The 21037-nt window shown below is 57.2% G+C and overlaps 1 protein-coding gene across 1 annotated transcript in view; it reads left to right on the top strand.

The window, feature by feature from the left end:
- ASAP3 (ArfGAP with SH3 domain, ankyrin repeat and PH domain 3) overlaps positions 1-21037 on the top strand; it is a 70453-nt gene that overhangs the window by 12540 nt on the left and 36876 nt on the right. The window contains exons 2-5 of the mRNA XM_075908668.2: positions 2151-2223; positions 11952-12097; positions 17448-17522; positions 20674-20723. Coding sequence (XP_075764783.2) covers positions 2151-2223; positions 11952-12097; positions 17448-17522; positions 20674-20723 — 344 coding nt within the window. The remainder of the gene's footprint in view (positions 1-2150; positions 2224-11951; positions 12098-17447; positions 17523-20673; positions 20724-21037) is intronic.

Genomic DNA, 21037 nt, shown 5'->3' with positions numbered 1-21037 from the left:
GAAGGGGCGGGACTGGGGCAGAGCTGGGGGCTTGCCTCTCCCAGCCCTACCTCTGCCCTCTGTCCTCCTGCAATATCGGAATTGTTCCTCTGTAGAATGCAGTGCCCTCTCCCCGGCCTGGTACCAGGGCCCTGGGAGTAATTCCCCGAGGGGACTGAGATGATCACTGGCTGTATCAACACCCGTAGGTCCCAGGGCTCCTCTAACTGGCATGTTCTCCTTTCGCTCACGGGGGCTGAAGCCTCGTTCTCTGCTGCAGAGGCCAGAGGGGCAGGGTAGGAGGCAGAAGAAAGCGGAGTCAACAATGTTCAATTTCCTGTTTGCTGTTCATATAGTAAAACGTGGTGCGTGTGCATGTGTGGTGGAGGCTGACTGTGCGACGTCACGTGGTTTCAAGTCTCTCTGCTGGGTGGCAGAGGGATGTCTTAGGGGTGGGTTAGGGTGGAGCTGAGTGGTGGGGGGTGGGGGAACGGTCCTGAGCATTGGTTCAACTTTTCTTTGGCCTCGTCTGTGAAGTTTGAGTGTTGGCTTTCCATGGGCATTCGCGCTTGGCGAGGAGACTCCTTCATTGATTTCCTCATTGGACCCCCCCCCCCCCCGAGACTCTGTTTGAACAAGAAATGACTCGATGTCACTAAACAGGGTGGGATGGGAGCAAAACATGTCAGACAAAACTCGTGCGGTGGATTTATCTGTGGAAAGGGGATTTGCATGGGGGCTGTGCCAAGGGGATATGGAGGTGGTGAACGTGCCAGGCCGACTGAGTATGTAAATAGCTGCCGAGGGGCCATGCCCCTGTGTCTGGAGAGGGCTGCACCTGTGTGAATGGGACTCTGGCTCTCCGAGGGAAATTTCTGGTTCGGTTGCAGAGGCTGGATGACCTTGGTCAAGTCACTTGCTCTCTCCCTGCCTCTGTTCTTCATCTGTTCAGTGGGGAGAATGAGACTTCATTCCCACCCTCCCAGGTCGGTTGGAAGTTGCTCTCGACTGGCACTACAGTAACGGGGTCCAGGTACTCAGAGCCAGAATATCTGGTGTGCTTGGCCTCTTTATCCCACAAACCTGAGCATGGGTGGCCGTTATCATAACCTTTCCCCAAACAGCTCCGCCCGCAGGCATGCCAGGCTGTTTGCCAAAACTGCTTAAAAATCGCAGAACTTTGGCTTGTTTCAGGCTTAATGGGCGTGTGGGTTGGTGAGTTTTTGGCTTGTGGGGTTTTTTTTAATGGGCTCCCAGTAAGCAGAGACAGGGCAGGGATTTGGGGGGGGGGGGGTTCAGAGGTGCACAGTAGACCCACCATAGTCCAGCCTGTGTGCGGGGGGATCTAGTTACAGAGTGTTGGGGATCTTTCAGGGGTTAGCTTGTTGGTTTGGCCTTGTTTTCAAATGGGATTCGCTTGGGTTTGGCTTCTTGCTTATTTCCAGCATGAAAGTTGGCAACAGTCCATGGCCCTGGCTAGGCCTGGAACCCTGCTGCCAGCGACATGGGGAGCTGCAGCAGGGCTGGGGGGAAAAGGGAGGGGCAGAATGCGAGGGGCTGGCCTCCCCCAGCAGTCAGTTCACCCCTGGCCTAAGACCCTGAGACAGGCCCATGCTGCCCTCGCCAGTCCTCTGGATCTAACATGCTCTAGAGCTGGCCAGGGCCGGCCCTAGACCAGATGGAATATCTGTAGCACCCCCTGCCCCCCTCTATTACACACTCAAGCACCTGATTTTGCATTGCGTTTGTAGCCCCTTCCACGGCTTGCATGTGCCCTGGTCATATAGGAGGTAAATTGGCAAGCTCAGTATTTCTTCATGCTAATCACAAAGCCAGTCTCCCAAACGTGGTGCCCCTGTCGGCCATCTGGCTCCTGCTAAGGGTCAATGTCCCTGTCCAGCCACGGGAGGGTCCCAGCTCCTGGGTGTCAAGTGAGCGAGGGTCTGGCAGAGGCCAGGGTCTGATGCCAGTTGGTCCAGCCAGAGCTCCTGCGGCTTGGGAGCCCTCCAGCTCCAATGGGAGCCCCGGGGGCACCGGCCGCTGCCCTGCCCATCTGCATGTCGAAGCGTCGGGCGCTTCAAAGAGACTTTGTGCAGCGGTTGGTGGAGGGGGAGGGAGAGGGAATCTCAGGGTTGCCTGGCCAGTCTGACAGTCTTTTGTTTGCTTTGCAGAGCCTGGACGGTGACCAAGCCATTCTCCAGAGGATAAGGAAATATGTGAAAGCCATTCATAGCTCCGGGCTCGGTAAGTTACGCTCCAGATGCAGTGGTGCGCACTAGAGGGAGGGGGAAGGGCAGGAGCGCCCCGGCCGGGGGGGGGGGGGGTCTTCCGACAAGCAGGTGCGTGTTGTGCCGCCTGCAGGCTGGAATTGTCCTGTGACAGGCGAGGAGAAGGGCTCCCCGCAGGCTGCTCGCTCTGGCGGTTAGCGCGGGGCTGCCCATCATGGCCTTTCTCAGAGCTCACCTGGCGCCAGGCGTTCCCGGCCCGTAGGCGGCAGGTTAGGTTTGTTTGTATGGCGGCCGCTCCTAGGGGCCCCACCGTGCCCAGCCGTGTACAGCCACAAATGCAACCAGGCCATCCCGTCTTCGAGTCTGGGGTCCCGCCTTTGCCAAGGACCAGAACCTGAGGCTGCAAAGGACCGTAAGCCTCTTCTAACTAGACAGGTGCTAGTGTGGTTCTCATCCCCATAGCGTCCCAGCACCTGTCCTAATACACAGGTCTGGCTGTGCCTTGGGAAAGGCAGGGCTCCTTCACCTGCCGATGATCACCGGAGGAGATCGGATCTCCCCACTCCCCGTGTCCTCACACTTTTTACAGAGTGACGAATGATCAGAACCCAGCTGCGATGCGGTTCCCTGGGACTGCACAGACAGGCTAACAACTGGGCAGAGTCGTGTTTTCTGTTCTGTTTGCGCTAAATAGAGGAGCCCGGTCTAGTGCTTTATCACTAGAAACCTTGGCCAACATGCGGCTACTCCGTGCCTCAGTTTCTCCACATGTACAACTGGGGAAAGTACCCACCTGGCATAGGGTTACATGGTTGCTTAAGGCAGAGAGGAAAAGAGTGGACTTATTGTTCGTCATAGTGCCTAGGGGCTGTCCAATATCAAGGCCCTGTTGTGATAGTCATGGTACAAACCTAGGCTGTGGAACCCAGGCGTCTGGTCGTGTGCTTGACAAGGCTCTGTGCCCAGCTGGCATATAAGCTAATTCACACCAGCTAAAGATCTGGGCCCAAGTCCTTCATGCGTCTGCTCTCACAAGCCGCTCCCACTGACCGTGCCTGCGCCGTGCAGCAGCTGTTCCCGTTTGGCTCGGACGCTCTCAACAGGCGGAGAGTTCCACTGATTCGACGGTGTCTCTACATGGCGAAGAGGCGAGTTCTGCTTTGGAATGCTGAGCCAGCTGCAAAGTGCTCCGTAGGGTCCGGTGCCGGGCTCCGGGGCTGGCAGCGACCGTCACGCTCTCCCCTGGGCAGTGCAGCCAAAAACAGCGGGAGGCTGGGAGATCAGATTTGAATGAAATGGCTTTGGCTTTCCGATAAGTCCCCTGGTTTCCTGGCAGTGAGCAATGAACTGTGGGGAATCTCGCTAAGCCAAATCCTCCCCCAGCCCCAGAAATGGCCTGTTCCACCAAGCCCTTTGCTCACTACTGGGGCGGGAGAGAACCACTAGGTCCGGGATGAAAGGCAAAGTGGGGTGGGCGGGTCATAGAGCAGTCTCAGTGGGGAGGGATAAGGGCACCTCGGGTCAGACTATCCTATAACTCATTGGCTAGGGCACAGAATCACAGAACCCCAGGGCTGGAAGAGACCTCAGGAGTCATCGAGTCCAGCCCCCTGCCCAAAGCTGGACCAACCCCAACTAAATCAACCCAGCCAGAGACTTAGAGGTTTTTAAGGATGGAGATTCCACCCCCTCCCTAGGGAACCCATCCCAGGCCTCACACCCTGCTAGAGAAATAGTTTTTCATAATATCCAACCTAGACCTCCCCCGCTGTTACTTGAGCCCATTGCTCCTTGTTCTGCATCCGTCACTACTGAGAACAGCCTCTCTCCAGCCTCTTTGCAACCCCTTTTCAGGAAGTTAAAAGCTGTTGAAAGCTGCTATCAAATGCCCCCTCACTCTTCTCTTCTGCAGACTAAAGAAGCCCAAATCCCTCAGTCTCTTCTCATAGGTCATATGCTCCAGCCCCCTAATCATTTTGGTTGCCCTCTGCTGGACCCTCTCCAATGCGTCCGCATCCTTTCTATAGTGGGGGGCCCAGAACTGGGCACACTTCTCCAGATCTGGCCTCACCAGAGCCAAATAAAGGGGAATAATGACATCTCTGGATCTGCTGGCAATGCTCCTCCTAATGCCCCCTAATATGCCATTAGCCTTCTTGGCTACAAGGACACACTGTTGACTCATATCCAGCTTCTCATCCACTGTAACCCCCAGGTCCTTTTCTGCAGAACTGCTACTTAGCCAGTCAGTCCCCAGCCTGTAACAATACTTGGGATTCTTCCATCCCAAGTGCAGGACTCTGCACTTGTCCTTGTTGAACCTCATCAGATTTCTTTTGGCCCAATCCTCTGATCTGTCCAGATCACTCTGGACCCCTATCCCTGCCCTCCAGCGTATCTACCTCTCCCCCTAACTCTGTATCATCTGCAAACTTGCTGAGGGTGCAATCCATCCCCTCATCCAGGTCATTCATAAAGATGTTGAACAAAACCAGCCCTAGAACCGATCCTTGGGGCGCTCCGCTAGAAACCGACCGCCATCCTGACTTCGAGCCATTGATCACTATCCATTGGGCTAGACAGTGTAGCCAGCTTTCTATCCATCTTACAGTCCACTTATCCAATCCATACTTCTGGCAAGAATATTGTGGGAGACCGTATCAAAAGGCATTCCCCTGAGAGACCGCAGATCCTGGTTCAAGCCCCCCCTCCCCCACTATGGGCTTGAACTGGGGTGCCCCAGGAGAGTACTCTAACCACTGGGCTATGATAGAGGTCCTCTCCCAGCCTCGGCTTCTTGCTGAGATGACAGAGGCGCTTCACCCCGATGGAGCTTGCTGTGGAGAACCCAAGAAGAGGGAGGGGCCCACTTCCAATAGTGGGGCGGGGCTTCACACACCTCTTGCCTTAGCACCTCCCATGGGCCATTTTCGGCCTAGTGTGCTTCTAGGAATCCCATGCTGAGACACGACCTCTCCCCAGTCTTGGTTCTGGGGTCCCGGCGGCCAAACTCCGCCTTTGTGAATCCAGTGCCTACCCGCTGGGTCCCGTCGCCGCAGGTCCGGTGCGAATCTGGCCCTTTGTCTCTGGCGACCTGAGCACGTTACGTAGATCAGGAGTTTTAAAACGTGGCTTGTGGCTTTGAACATCCAACCAGAGATGTCTTACATGGGCCTGACGTTCAACAGGTGCGAGCATCCACCTCTGAAAATTGGGTGCCTCCCAGTGGATGCTCACAATCGCCTGTTGCCCTCATCCATTCCTGCCTCACTTTCCCCTGTGGGCGTGACAGTGGTGATGTCGCCCAAGAGTGGGGTGAAGGTTGAAAGAGGTTAATGGTTGTAAATCGTGGCTTTAAAATATGTGTGTTGTGATGTTTTTAATGTGAAAATCCATCTGCCCCCCACCCCATACCAGCTCCTATAACCCCCATGTCTATGCAGCGGGACTCTTGGGGTGGAGGGGTATGGCAGGGAACACCTGCACAGCTGTCATGGGACTTGGGTACCTATCTGGGTTGCACTAGTTTCCTGCTTCTCTGGTTCCCTAGCTCTCTCATCAGTACGTGCATCCCTTGTACACCTGTTAGGCCCTTACCTCCTCTCCAGTCTGCCCGTCCTCACGCCACACCCGGGAAGTACTGTGTCCCCCCAGGTCATACAAGGAAGTCGGGCACAGACTAGGGAGTTGAGCTTAGAAACTCCTCACACCCGGCTGATAGAGCAGCTGTTGAAGCAGCTGGAGTAGGAACCTGCAGTCCCCAGTGACACCAGAAAGCTTTGCAACGGCCTTGATGGTGCAGACAGTAAGTTGCTGGCCGGCTGTTTCACTCCAGCCCCTTTGCCCCCACTTTCATCTCCTCAGTTTTGCTCCACACTTGCCCCTCTCACCCTCCTCTTCTCCCCTGCCTCCACCTCCCTCTTCCCTTCCTTTGGCCTTTCAAGGTAGCGGATCCTTCTCCTAACGAAACACAAACGCTGGCACCAGCCTGCCCTTGGCTCCCACCGCATGGTTCACTCTGCTCCTGGGTTCTAGCCCGTCCTGCACTAAGGATGTTAAATTGCCGCTGGGGCTCTGGTATGTTTCAAAGGAGGAATGCGGAACTCCGCGTACAGCCTGGGGCCAGCGGGAAGTTCCACTGACTCTGGGCTGCACACGGGTGCCTGCTTTTAAATGCACAGGAGTCCCCAGCGAGGGCTCCTGTGCATTTCAAAGCCATGGAGCCCAGGCTCTATGCTGCGCAGTGCCTGAGGTCGGCTGCCTTGGGGTTTCAAAGCGGCAGCACCACACAGCTGATCCGAGTTGCTTTGAAGTACCCTTACCCGCCCTTTGCTGCATCTGTCTCGTAGAGGCAGCACGGGAGGGGGGAATCGACTAGTTGACGGACTATCCGATAAGCCCGTGGTCTCCAACCTTTTTAACCACAAGATCACTCTTTCAATATACATGCAAATACCCTTTGCCCTGCTTCCTTCCCCCCCTTCTCTGAGTCCTGCCCCTGCTCCACCCCTTCTCCAAGGCCTCATCCTGCTCACTCCACCCCCTTCCTCCCCGAATCTCATTCACTTTCACCAGGCTGGGGGAGGGGGTTGGGGTGCAGGCTCTGGTCTTGGGCCAAGGGATTCAAAGTGTGGGGTGGGGTGGGGGGGGAGGGCCTAGGGGATAGGCCATTTGCCTGGGGAGTGCAGGGTGGTGGGTTGGAGCCCCTGCCCACTCTGGGAGCCACCAGAGGCTATCCCAGGGATGGAGCTGGCTCCTGCATTTGGTAAAGCAGGATAAGGGACACCCTGATGGCAGGGAGGTAGAGTGGGATCACCAGTGAACTCAGGGATAGGGGATCAGCCTCTGCAGACTCAGGTCCCCTTGGTCCCCACCCACCAAAGCAGCAGCCTGGCAGACACACCAGTAGCCCAAGGGATGCAGCTGGCTCCTGCCTTAGACAGGGAGGGGAAGGGACACCCTGAAGCTAGGACGGTGGGGTGGACAAGGCACATGCCTGGGGAGTGCAGGGTAGTGGGTTCCAGTCCCACCTACCCTAGGAGCAGCCGGACAGCTGGTTCCTGCATTTGTAAAGCAGGAAAAGAGACCTGCTGAAGGTAGAGAGGTGGGGTGGGATGTCCAGTGAAGTGGGGGATAGGGCACCATCCCCTGGAGCACTGGGTGGTGGGAAGCAGGATAAGGGCCCCTCTGAAGGTCGGCAGTGGGGGGGTTCTGCAGGATTAGGGCCCCTCTGAAGGTAGGCAGTGGGGTGGGTTCTGCGGGATTAGGGCCCCTCTGAAGGTAGGCAGTGGGGGGGTTCTGCGGGATTAGGGCCCCTCTGAAGGTAGGCAGTAGGGTGGGTTCTGCGGGATTAGGGCCCCTCTGAAGGTCAGCAGTGGGGGGGCTCTGCGGGATTAGGGCCCCTCTGAAGGTTGGCAGTGAGGGGGTTCTGTGGGATTAGGGCCCCTCTGAAGGTCGGCAGTGGGGGGGTTGTGCAGTGGGGGGGTTCTGCGGGATTAGGGCCCCTCTGAAGGTAGGCAGTGGGTGGGTTCTGCGGGATTAGGGCCCCTCTGAAGGTCGGCAGTGGGTGGGTTCTGCGGGATTAGGGCCCCTCTGAAGGTAGGCAGTGGGGTGGGTTCTGCGGGATTAGGGCCCCTCTGAAGGTCGGCAGTGGGGGGGTTCTGTGGGATTAGGGCCCCTCTGAAGGTCGGCAGTGGGTGGGTTCTGCGGGATTAGGGCCCCTCTGAAGGTCAGCAGTGGGTGGGTTCTGCGGGATTAGGGCCCCTCTGAAGGTCGGCAGTGGGTGGGTTCTGCGGGATTAGGGCCCCTCTGAAGGTAGGCAGTGGGGTGGGTTCTGCGGGATTAGGGCCCCTCTGAAGGTCAGCAGTGGGTGGGTTCTGCGGGATTAGGGCCCCTCTGAAGGTAGGCAGTGGGTGGGTTCTGCGGGATTAGGGCCCCTCTGAAGGTCGGCAGTGGGTGGGTTCTGCGGGATTAGGGCCCCTCTGAAGGTAGGCAGTGGGGTGGGTTCTGCGGGATTAGGGCCCCTCTGAAGGTCGGCAGTGGGGGGGTTCTGCGGGATTAGGGCCCCTCTGAAGGTCGGCAGTGGGGGGGGGGGGTTCTGTGGGATTAGGGCCCCTCTGAAGGTCGGCAGTGGGGGGGTTCTGTGGGATTAGGGCCCCTCTGAAGGTCGGCAGTGGGGGGGTTCTGTGGGATTAGGGCCCCTCTGAAGGTAGGCGGTGGGGTGGGTTCTGCAGGATTAGGGCCCCTCTGAAGGTAGGCAGTGGGGTGGGTTCTGCGGGATTAGGGCCCCTCTGAAGGTAGGCAGTGGGGTGGGTTCTGCGGGATTAGGGCCCCTCTGAAGGTAGGCAGTGGGGTGGGTTCTGCGGGATAAGGGCCCCTCTGAAGGTCGGCAGTGGGGTGGGTTCTGCGGGATAAGGGCCCCTCTGAAGGTAGGCAGTGGGGGGGTTCTACGGGATTAGGGCCCCTCTGAAGGTCGGCAGTGGGGGGGTTCTACGGGATTAGGGCCCCTCTGAAGGTAGGCAGTGGGGGGGTTCTGCAGTGCAGTGGGGGGGTTCTGCAGTGCCTAGGACAGTGTTTCCCAATTTTATTTGGACACAGAACCCTTTTAAACTCAAAAGAATTTTGTGGCCCCCCAATAACAGTCTAATATATGGACATCAGCACTGAGTAGTGACATCGTCCCCACTCTCTGGCTAAGCCGGCATTACACAGGGACATTTATTGTGGCAAACACAAATGAAAATTGTTTTCAATAAAATTCATAAATGCTCAAATATTATTATTATTATTATTTAAATCATTACATGTTATTGTAATGGAATTTTCTCACAGAACTCTTATCTTCACTTCAGAACCCCAGGGTTCCACAGAACGCCATTTGGGAAACACTGGCTGAGGGGATAGGGCGTTTCCCTGGGGGGCAGGGTTGTGGGTTCAAGTCCCACCCACTCTGAGAGCTGCTAGACAGGGATGGAGCAGTGGAGTTAGGGCAGGCTTATCCCTGCCCTGGCCCTGCGCCACTCCTGAGAGCAGCCGGTATGTACAGCACTGGCTCCACGGCACCACGTGCTGCCCCTCCTCTTCAGGCACTGACCCCATCTACTGGCCACAGTTCTCCGATATTGATCAGTGGGAGCTGCAGGCGCAGTGTTTGCAGGCAGGGGCAGCCGGTGAAGACCCCCTGCTCTGCCTTTCTCAGGGGCTGCAGGAACATGCTAGCCACACCCAGGAGCAACACCCAGGGATAATTCCGACAGCCGACAGGTCAGGCATTTTAGAACTTGCTGCTCAAAGAATTCCATTTCAGTGTGAGAGAGAAATGCAAGTGGTGAAATGCACTCACCAGTCACAACCCAAAAAGAACCCACTTTGCAAGCAGTAAAGGTAGCCACAACCCCCCACCTACGTGTTGGGGCGGGAGCTGAGAGGGAAGGACTGTGTGTGTGTGTGTGTGTGTGTGTGTGTGTGTGTGTGTTGGGGCGGGAGCTGAGAGGGAAGGACTGTGTGTGTGTTTGTGAGAATGACAGAGAGACACAGTGTGTGAAAGTGACAGAGATTTGCATTGCCAAGCTCCCCCCAGCCCCTTCTCTATGTGGAGACAAGGTACAGGAGTGGGGGAGGAGGGACATCCTGACATCAGCGCCCCCCTCTTCTCCCTCCCACACCCTGCACAGCAAGCAGGAGACTCCCCAGGGGCAGCTCGAAGGCAGCGGGCAGGAGCAGCATGACAGTGGGGGGAGGCGCAACTGAAGGGCCAGCGCTTGATAGCTTCCTGGCCAAACCTGTCAGAGGCGCCAGGATCTACTGGTAGATCCCGATCGACTGGTTGGTGACAACTGCGATAAGCAAATGCTTATCGGCTAGTCCTTACCATCCTCATCCTACACCTGTGTCTGGTCTCCTTAGGGCAAGAGCTGTCTGCTGCTCTGTTTGTACAGCACCTAGCACAATGGGACCTCAAGCTTGGGCACTAGGGGTACGTCTACACTACATGTCTGTCGGCAGAGGCATGTAGATTTGTTTATTCAGCAAAGGTAAATGAAGCCGCGATTTAAATGATCGCGGCTTCATTTACATTTATATGGCTGCCACGCTGAGCCGACAAACAGCTGATTAGCTGTTTGTCGGCTTGCCGCTAGTCTGGACGTTCCCCCTGTCGACATCAAAGCCCTTTGTCGGCAGCCCCGTTATTCCTCGTGGAATGACGGGGCTGCCGACAAAGGGCTTTGATGTCGACAGGGGGAACGTCCAGACTAACGGCGAGCCGACAAACAACTGATCAGCTGTTTGTCGGCTCAGCGCGGCAGCCATGTAAATGTAAATGAAGCCGCGATCATTTAAATCGCGGCTTCATTTACCTTTGCCTACAACCCTAATCTACATGCCTCTGCCGACAGAGGCATGTAGTGTAGACACAGCCTAGGTGTATACATGTGATTACTATTATAATCCCTGATTTAGGCTCCTAATTCCTAGTTTTAAAAGTCACGTAGGCTACATCCAGACTGCGGGCTTCTTTCGGAAGAAGCTTTTCCAGAAGAGATCTGCTTTTTCGAAAGATAGCGTCCACATTGATTTGACACTATCTCGCATTTAAGTTGTGATTACTATGGACGGAGTGGCCACCAGGGAACCTGTGCTTTTTCCTGGAGGCCTCTTCTTTCGAAAAAAAATCCCCTTCCCCGTCTACACACGCCTTTTTCCGAAAGAGCCGCGATGGCCACGCTCACTGCAATAAGCAGTTTTTCTCCCAGAGATTTTTCTTTAAAGACTTTCAAGGGAGGGTGAGTGGACTAGCCTCTCCCCTCACTATTTTTTGTCCCCCAATTAGACCGAATATCCGACAAGCCCATTGAATTTCTAGTCCCATGTTTTTTGTTGACCAAGCGTAGTCTGAACACAGACTTCGCATTCTAGCAGGAGGCCTGTTTGTTTGGATTCATTCTGGTTTTCCGTCTTGCTTTTGCATCTTCTCCCCTCAACGCTTGTTGTTGGGTTATTGTGACAGCTCGTGAACTTTCACTTGCTCTTTCCGGTATTGCTCGTCACCGGGGCAAATTTGTAGGCCCAAGCTCCTAAGTCACGTAGGGCATGATTTTCGGGGAGTACAGGACGACTGTGGAAAACAAGGGAACAGAAATTGTCCCCTAAGCACCTTTACCATTGGGCCATACTTCCTTGCACATCCTGTGAAGTGTTTCAGTCTTTCTACTAGCTGAGATGTGGATTCTTAGGCTGTATCTGTGTGGCCAGCCTTTCCATTGGTCCCGGTGGTAACTTCGCTCTAAGCCCCAGAAGCAGGCTCTGTGTGGGGTCCAGTCTATTCCTGGACATGCCTGTGGGTGAACGTGCTTGCACTGTCATGTTGGTTTCATACCGGAGGATCGCTTGGCATGTTGTGTGCGTGAGAACTTGCAAAAACTCCACTCCTTTGCTCTACCTGCAGCGGGCACCTGGATCTCCTAGCTCCTCCCCCCCTTTCCGAATAGGAGGTCCTGTAGTGAATGGTGCATGAGCACTAGTTTGCTTCTACTTCAGCAGGAGGTACAAGAGAAAGGGGTTTAGGTGCATTGGCTGGCTCTGATAGTTCATGGCCTCTCCCAGCAGTAGATGCTGTCGAGAATGGTGCACTATCGCCATCGCGGCTGGGGCAGAAGATCACAGTTGCTCATGCCATCAGGAGGAGTCCAGAGATCTTCCTCCTGGGTTTCACCTGTGCCGTTCTCTCTCCTCCTCCCCCCGCAGCGCATGTGGAGAACGAGGAGCAGTACAGCGAGTCTCTGGAGAACTTTGGTAACAACCACCTGTCCCAGAACAACCATGAGCTCTCCACTGGCTTCCTGAACCTGGCCGTCTTCACCAGAGAAGTGACCGCGCTTCTCAAGAACATGGTAAGAAGCCGCTGCTCCGACCCCCGCGCCCTGCGTTTCATTGGTGGTGGAGGAAGTGTGAACAGACCCATCTGCATGGGTGACTCCAGCTATGGACCCTGGTAGCAGAGGGAGGGGCGTGGTACCTGAGAGCCGTACAGTGATGGGGTGGGGTGTTAGACCTGCGAGCTAGGACAGCTCTTTGGGGTACACCCAATGCAGGGTATGCAAACCTTGGGGTATGTGTGCGCACATCATGTTCACAGGAGTACCTGCTGGGGCGCAAGCATACTATGGCTGAGCAACTCACTAGTTCGGGGTGGGCAAAATATGGCCCGTGGGCCGAATCTGGCCTGCTGCGGCCCAGCACGACCCTCGGGCAGGCTCCCTGTCTGCTACGGCACCACACGCCACTCAAAGCAGCAGGCTGCGGTGGCCAGCGTGCATGTCTGTGCATGGCATACCCACGGGGGGGGGGGTATCTCTCTGCGCGCTGCCCTCACCCCCAGCACAACCCTCGCAGCTCCCATTGGCTGGAAACCAGCACAATCTTCCCAGCCACAGCCTGCACCAGACACCCAACCCCCTTCTGCATCCTGACACCCTCCCAGATCCTGCACCTCCCACTCCTATATTCCCTCCTCTGGGCCAGAATCCTCTCCTGCACCCAAACTCCCTCTTGTACCCCAATCTCCTACCCTGAGCTCCCTTCTGCACCCAACCTCCATTAATACCCTGGCGCAGCCCTTGACCACTTATAAATTCATGACGTGCCCCCCCCCCCATCAAAAACTATTGCCCATCCCTGCACTAGCAGTAGCCACTTGCACATGCTGAGCCAGCTGTTTGTCCACCTGTGCCTGTCCTGGCGTTCCTACAGGAATGCTGAGCTCCTGCAATGATGCTGAGGCCGGTGTACATGCCCAGGGCAATGGCGCGTGTACATGTTGCATGGTGGGTGATACAGAAGCAGGTCTAGGGCTGGCCTGACCTTTCCGGGATCCGCACGTGCACAACAATGGGGCATTGTTTGGCAATGTGAGTCTTCTAGGGATCTTGGCTTCTGTTGGGCTCAACGTGGTGCTCAGCCCTGGGACAGGTAACTAACCAAGTGCTTTTCTTGGCCGGTACTGTGGTTGATAAGGTACAGGGGCAGGCCTCAGGCAGAAGGGGCGGGGCTTGCTTTCCCCAGCTGGGCCTTCACCCGCCACCAATGCGTTCCAGGCAGGTGACTCCTGGCAGGCCAGAGAGTATGGGGTCTATGTGACAAGCCAGCACCCAGATAGCCTAGCACAAGGGTTACATGCTGGCACCTGGATTGCCTTCAAGAGAGCAGGAGGCTGTTTGCTCCTCAAGTCCAGCCCCCAAACTCTCTCCTGTCGGAGCTCTGTTGCTGCAGCACATTCCCTGTCATGTGCACATCGTGTGTCCTGCTGCTGCCCCTGTTCATCCGCCGCCCGAGGAGGGGGTGCTCGCTGCTCCCGTGGCAGGTGCCGTATCAATGCTTAGACGTGGGCGGGGGGAGCATTCCTGCTAGCCCCTGCAGGAGGGGCGAGCCCCTGGGGCACCCTGTCCTTCCTCCCTCACCCTGCAGGAAGGCCTGGCATCCCTGTGCCGGTAACTGGCGCCAGGTGGCATTGCAGACTCCAGCTGCCTTGAGCCTGTGCACTGAGGTGGTCCCAGCTGCCGTGGCGCATCGGCCCCGGGGGCGGGCGTCCGTGCGCTGATGCTGGGAGTCCTGGTCTAATGATTTAAAATGGTTCTAATCCCCTCGTGTCCAGTCGCCCCCTCAGAGGCCACCCGCGTAGGGCGGCACACAGCAGGGCCCCCTCCCCCAGCCGCAACTGGGCCAGGCAAAGAACCGTGGGGGAGGGGATGTTTTTAAAACATGTGCCCCTTTGGTTACGGGAGGGGCGCGTGTGCCGGACGCGCGGCGATTCGGGTGGGAGCCGGTGGAAAAGTCCTCAGCGCCAAGGAGCAGGGGTGGCCGCTTTGAAAGCCGATCCTTTGAGAGCTGGGGGTATGAAATGGGGTGGGGGAGAGCTTCAGAGCTGTACAGAGGGTGGATTTTTGCTCCCCTCTGCTCTTTGCAAGGCTGCTCCGCCTGTAACCCTTAGTCCTGGCCCGAGCTTCGCCCCCACCCTGGCCCACAGCTCTGGGCATGCCCCTCACGCCCAACCCACAGCCCCTCCGCTCTGCTAGCCCTGGCTCCCCCCCACCCCCGGACACACGGTGCTGGCAAAACTCCTCAGTCCTGACTCTCGGCCCCCATTCCGGGAAGGGGCGGGGGAGCAGTGAGTTGAGCCAGCGGAGCAAAGTGCTGAAATAGGGTCCTTAGGCCCTTCCAGGAAGATCCAACTGACCCTAGGCTGCAATCCAGGCTGGGACCGGGGCGGGTGAGGTGTCCCCTGCAGTCATCACAGCAAGTGTGTTCAGAGCTGCCCCTGCTGCTGCGGACGGCCACTCCCCCAGGCCACGGAGCACAACACTTTCGGGCGATGCTCCGGCGCGGGGCCCGGCTCCGTTCCTTGGCCGGCCTGGGCAGGTGCAGGCTTGTAACTTTCAGCAGCAAACTGTGTTTTCTCAGAGCAATTGATCCTGTTCCTTTCTAGGTTCCTGGTGGTGTTCAGGCTGCCCCCACCCCAGTCCCCCGTTGTATTTCCTCTTCCCCGCTTCGTCTTGGAAAGAGACTCGGATTCCTCGGACTCAGTCAGCCAAGGCCTCTGGCTTTGCTTGAGCTTTCTCTTTCTGCCAGTGTTTCCGCTTTCCCACCCCAGCCTCCGATCCTTGGCCAGTGATTTCCGCCCCCCCCCCCAAATACCGCTGCAGGATGAGGCCTGGTGGCAAGAGTGGGAAGGACGGGGCATCAGGATGCCTGGGTCCGTTCCCGTCGCTGGAAGGGAGAAGGGATGTGAGAGCTGCCACGTGGCCTGGAGGCACAGGAGCTCGTGGTTCTATTTCCCGGCTCTGCTGCTGACTCTCTAGAAACGTTCTCAAGTCCTGTTGGCTTTCCGTGCCTCAGTTTCCTCCATAAAACCATTGTCTGCCTCCTGGGGTTGGGAGGGTTAATTGCAAAGTGCTACATGTTAAGGGGGGAGGAAATCAGTGGTGCTCGCCCCATGAGCCCCCCTGGTTGTTACTCTTTGGGGCGGGTACGAAAAGTGGGGTCTTCCACCCTCTGCCTGCCTCCTGCTTTGCAAACTGGCAGCATGAACCTAAGACTGGCCGCACTGGCTCAGATCAAAGGTGCATCTAGCCCAGTATCCTGCCGATGGGAGCCAATACCAGATGCCCCAGAGGGAACGAAGGGAACAGGGAATCATCAAGCGATCCATCCCCTGTCGCCCATTCCCAGCATTTGACACCGAGGCTCGTGACAACATCCCTGCCCATCCTGGCAAGTAGCCATAGATGGACCTATCCTCCAAGAAAGTATTCCGTTCTCTTTTGGACCCTGTTGTAGTTTTGGCCTTCACACCATCCTCTGGCAGAGAGTTCCACAGGTTGGCTGTGCGTTGTGTGAAGAAAAAGTTCCTTTTGTTTTGTTTGGCATGACTAGGGGAGAAGGGAGTAAATGCAGGACAGGCTTGCCAGCAGTCAGGGTGCTTGTTCTTAATTAGCTCTCCAGTATTCCTCAGGCCCGCTAGACCTTCACAGTGCTGCGGTGTCTGGAGCTGGTTGCTGGGGCTGCCTAGCGAGGATACTGGAGTGCTTCAATGAAGCAGCTCTGGCACTCGTCTGTTTGGTTGCAATGAGTAATTCAGTTCTTTCTAGGTATGTGTCTGGCTCCTGGCCATGTCCAGTAATGGTTGGCATTGGGGCTGTGGGTATGAGTCCTCCCACCCCCCAGGTGGATCAGGGCCCCATTGTGCTGTGTCTGTACGGACAGTTCCCATCCCAAAGGGCTTAAACTAGGTAGCGTGAGCATCCCACAACCACTGTGGAGCGCCGCCGCCTCTGGGAAATAGGGCAGGATTGTGAGCTCTGTTTTGCAAATGGGGAACTGAGACGCAGAGCGTTACAGTGACTTGTCCCACATCACATACGCAGTCTGGGGTGGGACTAAGGAATTGACCCCAGATCTCCCATGTCAAGGCTTTAACCACTAGACCATCCTCCCTCTGCTGCTGCGTCCTCTTGCCTTGCAGTCAAAATGTAACATGAGCGCAGAACATTTGATGGCTTTTTCACTCTGGGCTTCTAGAGGCTGCTGTTCTAAGCCTCCCGTTGCCCCATTCCCTCCCCTGGGAAACACCCCGTGTGGGACCACAGCTGCCGTTCCACCTTTCAGCACAGCTGCCCCCCCAGTCACATGAGAGATGTGGGAAGTCTGGTGTCTGTTCCTGGCTCTGCCACTGACTTGCCGCGTGATCTTAGGCAAGCCCCTTTGCTACTCAGTGCCTCAGTTTCCCCACCTGATTGTTTGCCAGAACATTTGTATTGTGAGCAATTAGGGCAGGGACTATCCGCCACGGGTCTGTGCACTCTTCATAATGCCAGTGCCTCCATAATGCCGACTGTAATTCAGATATTTTCTTCAGATATAAGCTTTTCAGGGAGGCAACCTTCTCTTCATTATGTGCTTGACAGGGTGCTATTCTCTGATTGCCCTTCAATTACTACTAGAAGGAATAGCCCAGAGCAATATTTTTTTCTATGAGTTGGTGTTCATATAACCTATGGAACAATCTGCCACCAGGAAGTCATGCGGCCAAAACCATGTGGCTCTGCTTTTTGAATACAGTCTACGTGCTGTCTCAACAAGAGGTGTCACTCCCCAGGCTGAGATGAAGGGAGCATTGTGCGGTGGGTCCACTAATCTGCAGTTACAGATCCATCAGGGAACATTTGCTCTCCAAGACCCTACAGTAGGTGTGGTTCGTATGGATTGAGACGGTATTTGTAGCCATAAACAGGAGGCACTTGGTGAAGAAAGGAGCTACAGTTTTAAAATTAAAAAAAAAATCTTTTAAATTAATGGAGATTGCCTATCATCGAGTCCAGTCCCCTGCCTTCACAGCAGGACCAAGTACCATCCCTGACAATTTTTTCCCCAAATGGCCTCCTCAAGGATTGAGCTCACAACCGTGGGTTTAGCAGGCCAATGCTCAAACCACTGAGTTATCATCATGCATCAACAGACCTCTACTGAGCTTGAGCACCACACCAGTTTTGTCTTCTTTGTTTACCAGGGGTTGCACTCTGCCCTGAATGTTCTTCAGCATAGGGGGCACCTAGTGGCTGATTAAGGTACTTCTAGTAAAGCAGTTGTCCCATGAAACCAATGCCTGGGTAGGCTGTGCAGTTTGGGGCAGAGAGGTCTGCACCAGCTGCTTTGTAAAATCAATCCTCGTGTTGCTGGGTTTTCCAGGTACAGAACCTGAACAACATCGTCTCCTTCCCCCTGGACAGCCTGCTGAAGGGGCAGCTGAAAGACGGCCGGCTGGTAAGCCCCCGCTCCGGTGGTGGGCACTTGATGTGGGAGGTATGCGATGGAAGGGGAGCGGAGGAAGAAAGGCTTCCACCCAGTTTGTGACCTTGCCTGGGGTGGACCCTTGTGTCTCCATCCCTTTGCCAGGAGTGGGTCCTTCCACCTACAGGGGGTTTCCTCCTTGATTGCGGCACCTCCTGCAAAGCCCAGGCTCATGCTCCTACCCAGGTGCTCTGCACGCGGGCAGCCTCCTCAGACCCGCAGGACGTGGGTCTCAGGAGATGTGCAGGAAGAAGAAGGGGAACCCCTGACCTTCCTTACCTCCCCATCCCCATGCTATGGCCTCTGCTGGGGTGGGGACAGGGACTGTGCTGAGCACCCCAGGATCTGTGCCCATGCTTATTCATTGCCAAAGGCTTTTCTTGTGTAGATGTGCACCGCCCTAGAAACACATGCCGCTGGCTGGGGGTGCTCTGCTAATCAGCTGGGCAGCATTTGGATCTCTCCTGGGTGGCTGCCCAAGTGTTCAGCAAGCGGATTGGAGCTGCTGGCTGAACCTCTCTTGTAGCGGCCTCACCCCCGCTGGAGGACAGGACGGGAGCCTGGGAGGGGCTGTTCTTTCCTAGCTTCAGCTCCTAGCAGGCCCCAGTCTGCTAATGCCTGGGGTAGAGGAGTCGCATCTCCTTGTGCCTGGGAACCCGTCTCCCTCCAGCCAGATTGTGTCACAATCGGCCAGTCCTGCACTGGCCTGCGCCAGAGGGCAGCTCGGAGCTGCAGTCCCTGGGCAAGTTGTGCGTGTCCCTCGTGGCTGGGCAGGTGTGGGTGCCCCAAGGCCCAGTGCCTTGCACATCTGGGTCAAGGGGCGTGGCCTGAGAGGGCAGGGCTTTCTCCCTGGGGGTGCAGGGAGGGTCCAGGCAGCACTGTCCCTCAGGGGTGCAGGGCCTGGGACAACGCCCCCCCCCCATACTTGCTCCCCTGCCTCTCTCCCCACTCCATCTATTTCCCCCCAACCCCTCCCCCGAGCCACCCAGCCTCTGGGATTGCTGCAGGGGCTAAGGCTGGCAGCAGGGTCATGTTCTCCCCCCCATGCACTCACCACTGCTGCAGCGAAGCAGAGTCGCCTGTCTGGGAGATGGCGGCAGGGGCCTGGCTGCTGCACTATTCTGCTTCCCGCCACGGGTGGGGCTGGGCCGGCCCCCTGCTGTCGGTGCCAGGCCCCTGGTAATTGCCCCAGCTGTCTGAACCGTCCTATGGCTCTGGGCCTAGGGAAAGGAACAGGGCTGGCAAAACAGGACCTGCTACTCCCTCCCCCATCCCTGGCTCTCTGGTCCCACCTCCTTGGCTCCTCCCCAGCTGTGCCCTGAGAGAACCGGCCAAATGGGTCCCTGTGGGCTGCAGCTCTTGGGTTTCCTGTTGCGTGCAAAGCTGGTTGTCCCTCTGCAAGACGCTCCCTCCCCTTCCTGGGTCCCTTCCGCAGGTCCCATCCCTCCCCGGTGGCTGATGAAAGTGTCTCCCTTTGCATAGCAGGGCTCGTGACGTGGCACCGGGAAGCCGATGTGCCTCTGCTGGGTGTCCCGGCTGTACCTGGTGGTGGGGCAGGGCTGGAGACCCCATCTTCTCCCCCCACCCCAGTTGGGAAAGGGGGCTAAGAATGCTAGGCACTCTACCATCTGATGGGTGTCTAGCAGAGGGGCTACCCCCAGCTCCATTCCCCTGGCCCAGGGGCTGTAGTGCTGCTTTGCCCAGAGAGCTGACTGTTCTCCCGGCATCCCTGGGAGGAGGGCGGAGTCAGGGGCGGATGAGAGTTTTGCTGGGCCCCCCCTTTGGAGAAAAAACAGAAAAAAGGGGTTGCCCCTCCATGCCTACTCCTCCAGTAGCCCCACACTGATCATGTGAGCTACCCCCGTCCTCATCCCCTCTCCTAACACCTCCCTCTACACACCTGCCCTGCCTCTCTCCTCTGGTGCTGGTCCCTCCCCTGCAGGTGTCTGCCCTTCTGCTTCACCCCCAGAATCCTCTGGCACCTGCACCTTCCCTTACCCCTGCACCCTCCTGGTGCCTCCCCCTTCCCTCACTGCCCCTGCGCCCTTTGCCCTGTTTTTCCCTGATGCCCACCCCCTCACCACCCTCTGCCCCCATGCTTTCACACATGCATTGCTCCATCCCCACCTTCCTCATGCCCACCCCTTCTTTCAAGCCTTCTCCCAGCACCTCCCCCTCTCCCCTTTATCCCTCAATGCCCTTACGCTCTCCTCTCCCAGCATCACCCTGTCCCCCTTCCCACTGACACCTCCTCTCCTGCCCTTTTCCTCATTGTCTCCCCTTGGCCCCCTGGCATTTGTCTCTCCTCCCCTTTCTTCTCCTGACCTGCCCCCCTCCACTCAGCACAAGCCCCTTCCTCTGCCATCCACCTTCTGCCTTCCAGTGTGCAGGGCAGCCGCGACCCCGGCCCAGGCTCCAGGCCACGTGCCGAACCAAGTGGTGCAACGCTGGGCTGCGTGGTTTTGAAGTCCCGGGCCGTGACGTCACGCCACGCCCAGGCGTCTCCCCTCTCAGCTGTTGCACGGCGTTTCAGCACACCGCACATGCGCTCCCTCGGCCCCACGTGGCCCGTACTGGCCAGCGCCGGGGAATTTTAAAAGTGCGGGGCTGCGGCGCCCCGCCACAATCCCCCGCCTCCTCCAGCAGCCACCAGCTGGCCCTTCGGCTGACAGCCCACCGGGAAATTCCCGGTATCCTGCTGGGCCAATCCATCCCTGGCGCTGGCGCGGGGCCTATTGAAGCGCGGGGCCCAGGACAGCTGCCCCGCTCGCCCTGCCCTATATTCGCCGCTGGGCGGAATCAGTGGGCTTGCTGGAAGCTGGAGCCGTTATGGCTGGCGTGGCCTGGCTTTGTGGCTGGGACGGATGCCTGGCTCCTCGCTAGATCCTGGGAGACAATTGTCTGTCACCCCTGTCTGTGCTCTAGCGAGGCTGGACTGAGGAAGGAAGCCGGCAGGCTGGGGCTTAGGGGAATGGCTGGGGCTGTGGATGGAGCTTAACCCAGGAAGAGCACAGCATGTCCACGTTGGCAGGAGGGGAGGGAGGCCCAGTTCCTCGCCAAGTAAAACGAGTCCCTGCCTTGCCCGCAGCGCTGCCCTCGCTGACTGCAGTTCTCCCTCCCGCAGGATTACAAGAAGCAGATTGAGAAGGCCTGGAAGGATTATGAGACCAAAGTGTAAGTCGCTCCATTGCCGCTGGCAGGAACAGGCTTATCCTCGAAACAACGGGGGTTTGTGTAGGGGCTGCAGCTCGGGAGCTGGCCAGGCCCCTGGCAGCAAAACGAGGTCACCGGGTCTCCTGACTGGCCAGGCTTCTGTGTGTGCTGCTAGTTACTGCCATCCGGGTGCTTGGGCCTGAAAGGAGACTGCAGCACAAGTGCTGGCTTGAGGCTCCTAGCAGGAGGCGCTGTGGAGAATGGTGCAGGAGTCCTTTGCTATATCCCAGGTCCAGTTGCTCCCAGCAGGGGGCGCTGTGGTGCAGGAGCCCTTT

This window comes from Pelodiscus sinensis, chromosome 26 (genome assembly GCF_052426305.1).
Source record: "Pelodiscus sinensis isolate ZL-2025 chromosome 26, ASM5242630v1, whole genome shotgun sequence".
Lineage (NCBI taxonomy): Eukaryota > Metazoa > Chordata > Testudines > Trionychidae > Pelodiscus > Pelodiscus sinensis.
The sequence above is the reverse complement of the archived record's forward strand: the minus strand, read 5'-3'. Positions and strand labels throughout refer to the sequence as shown.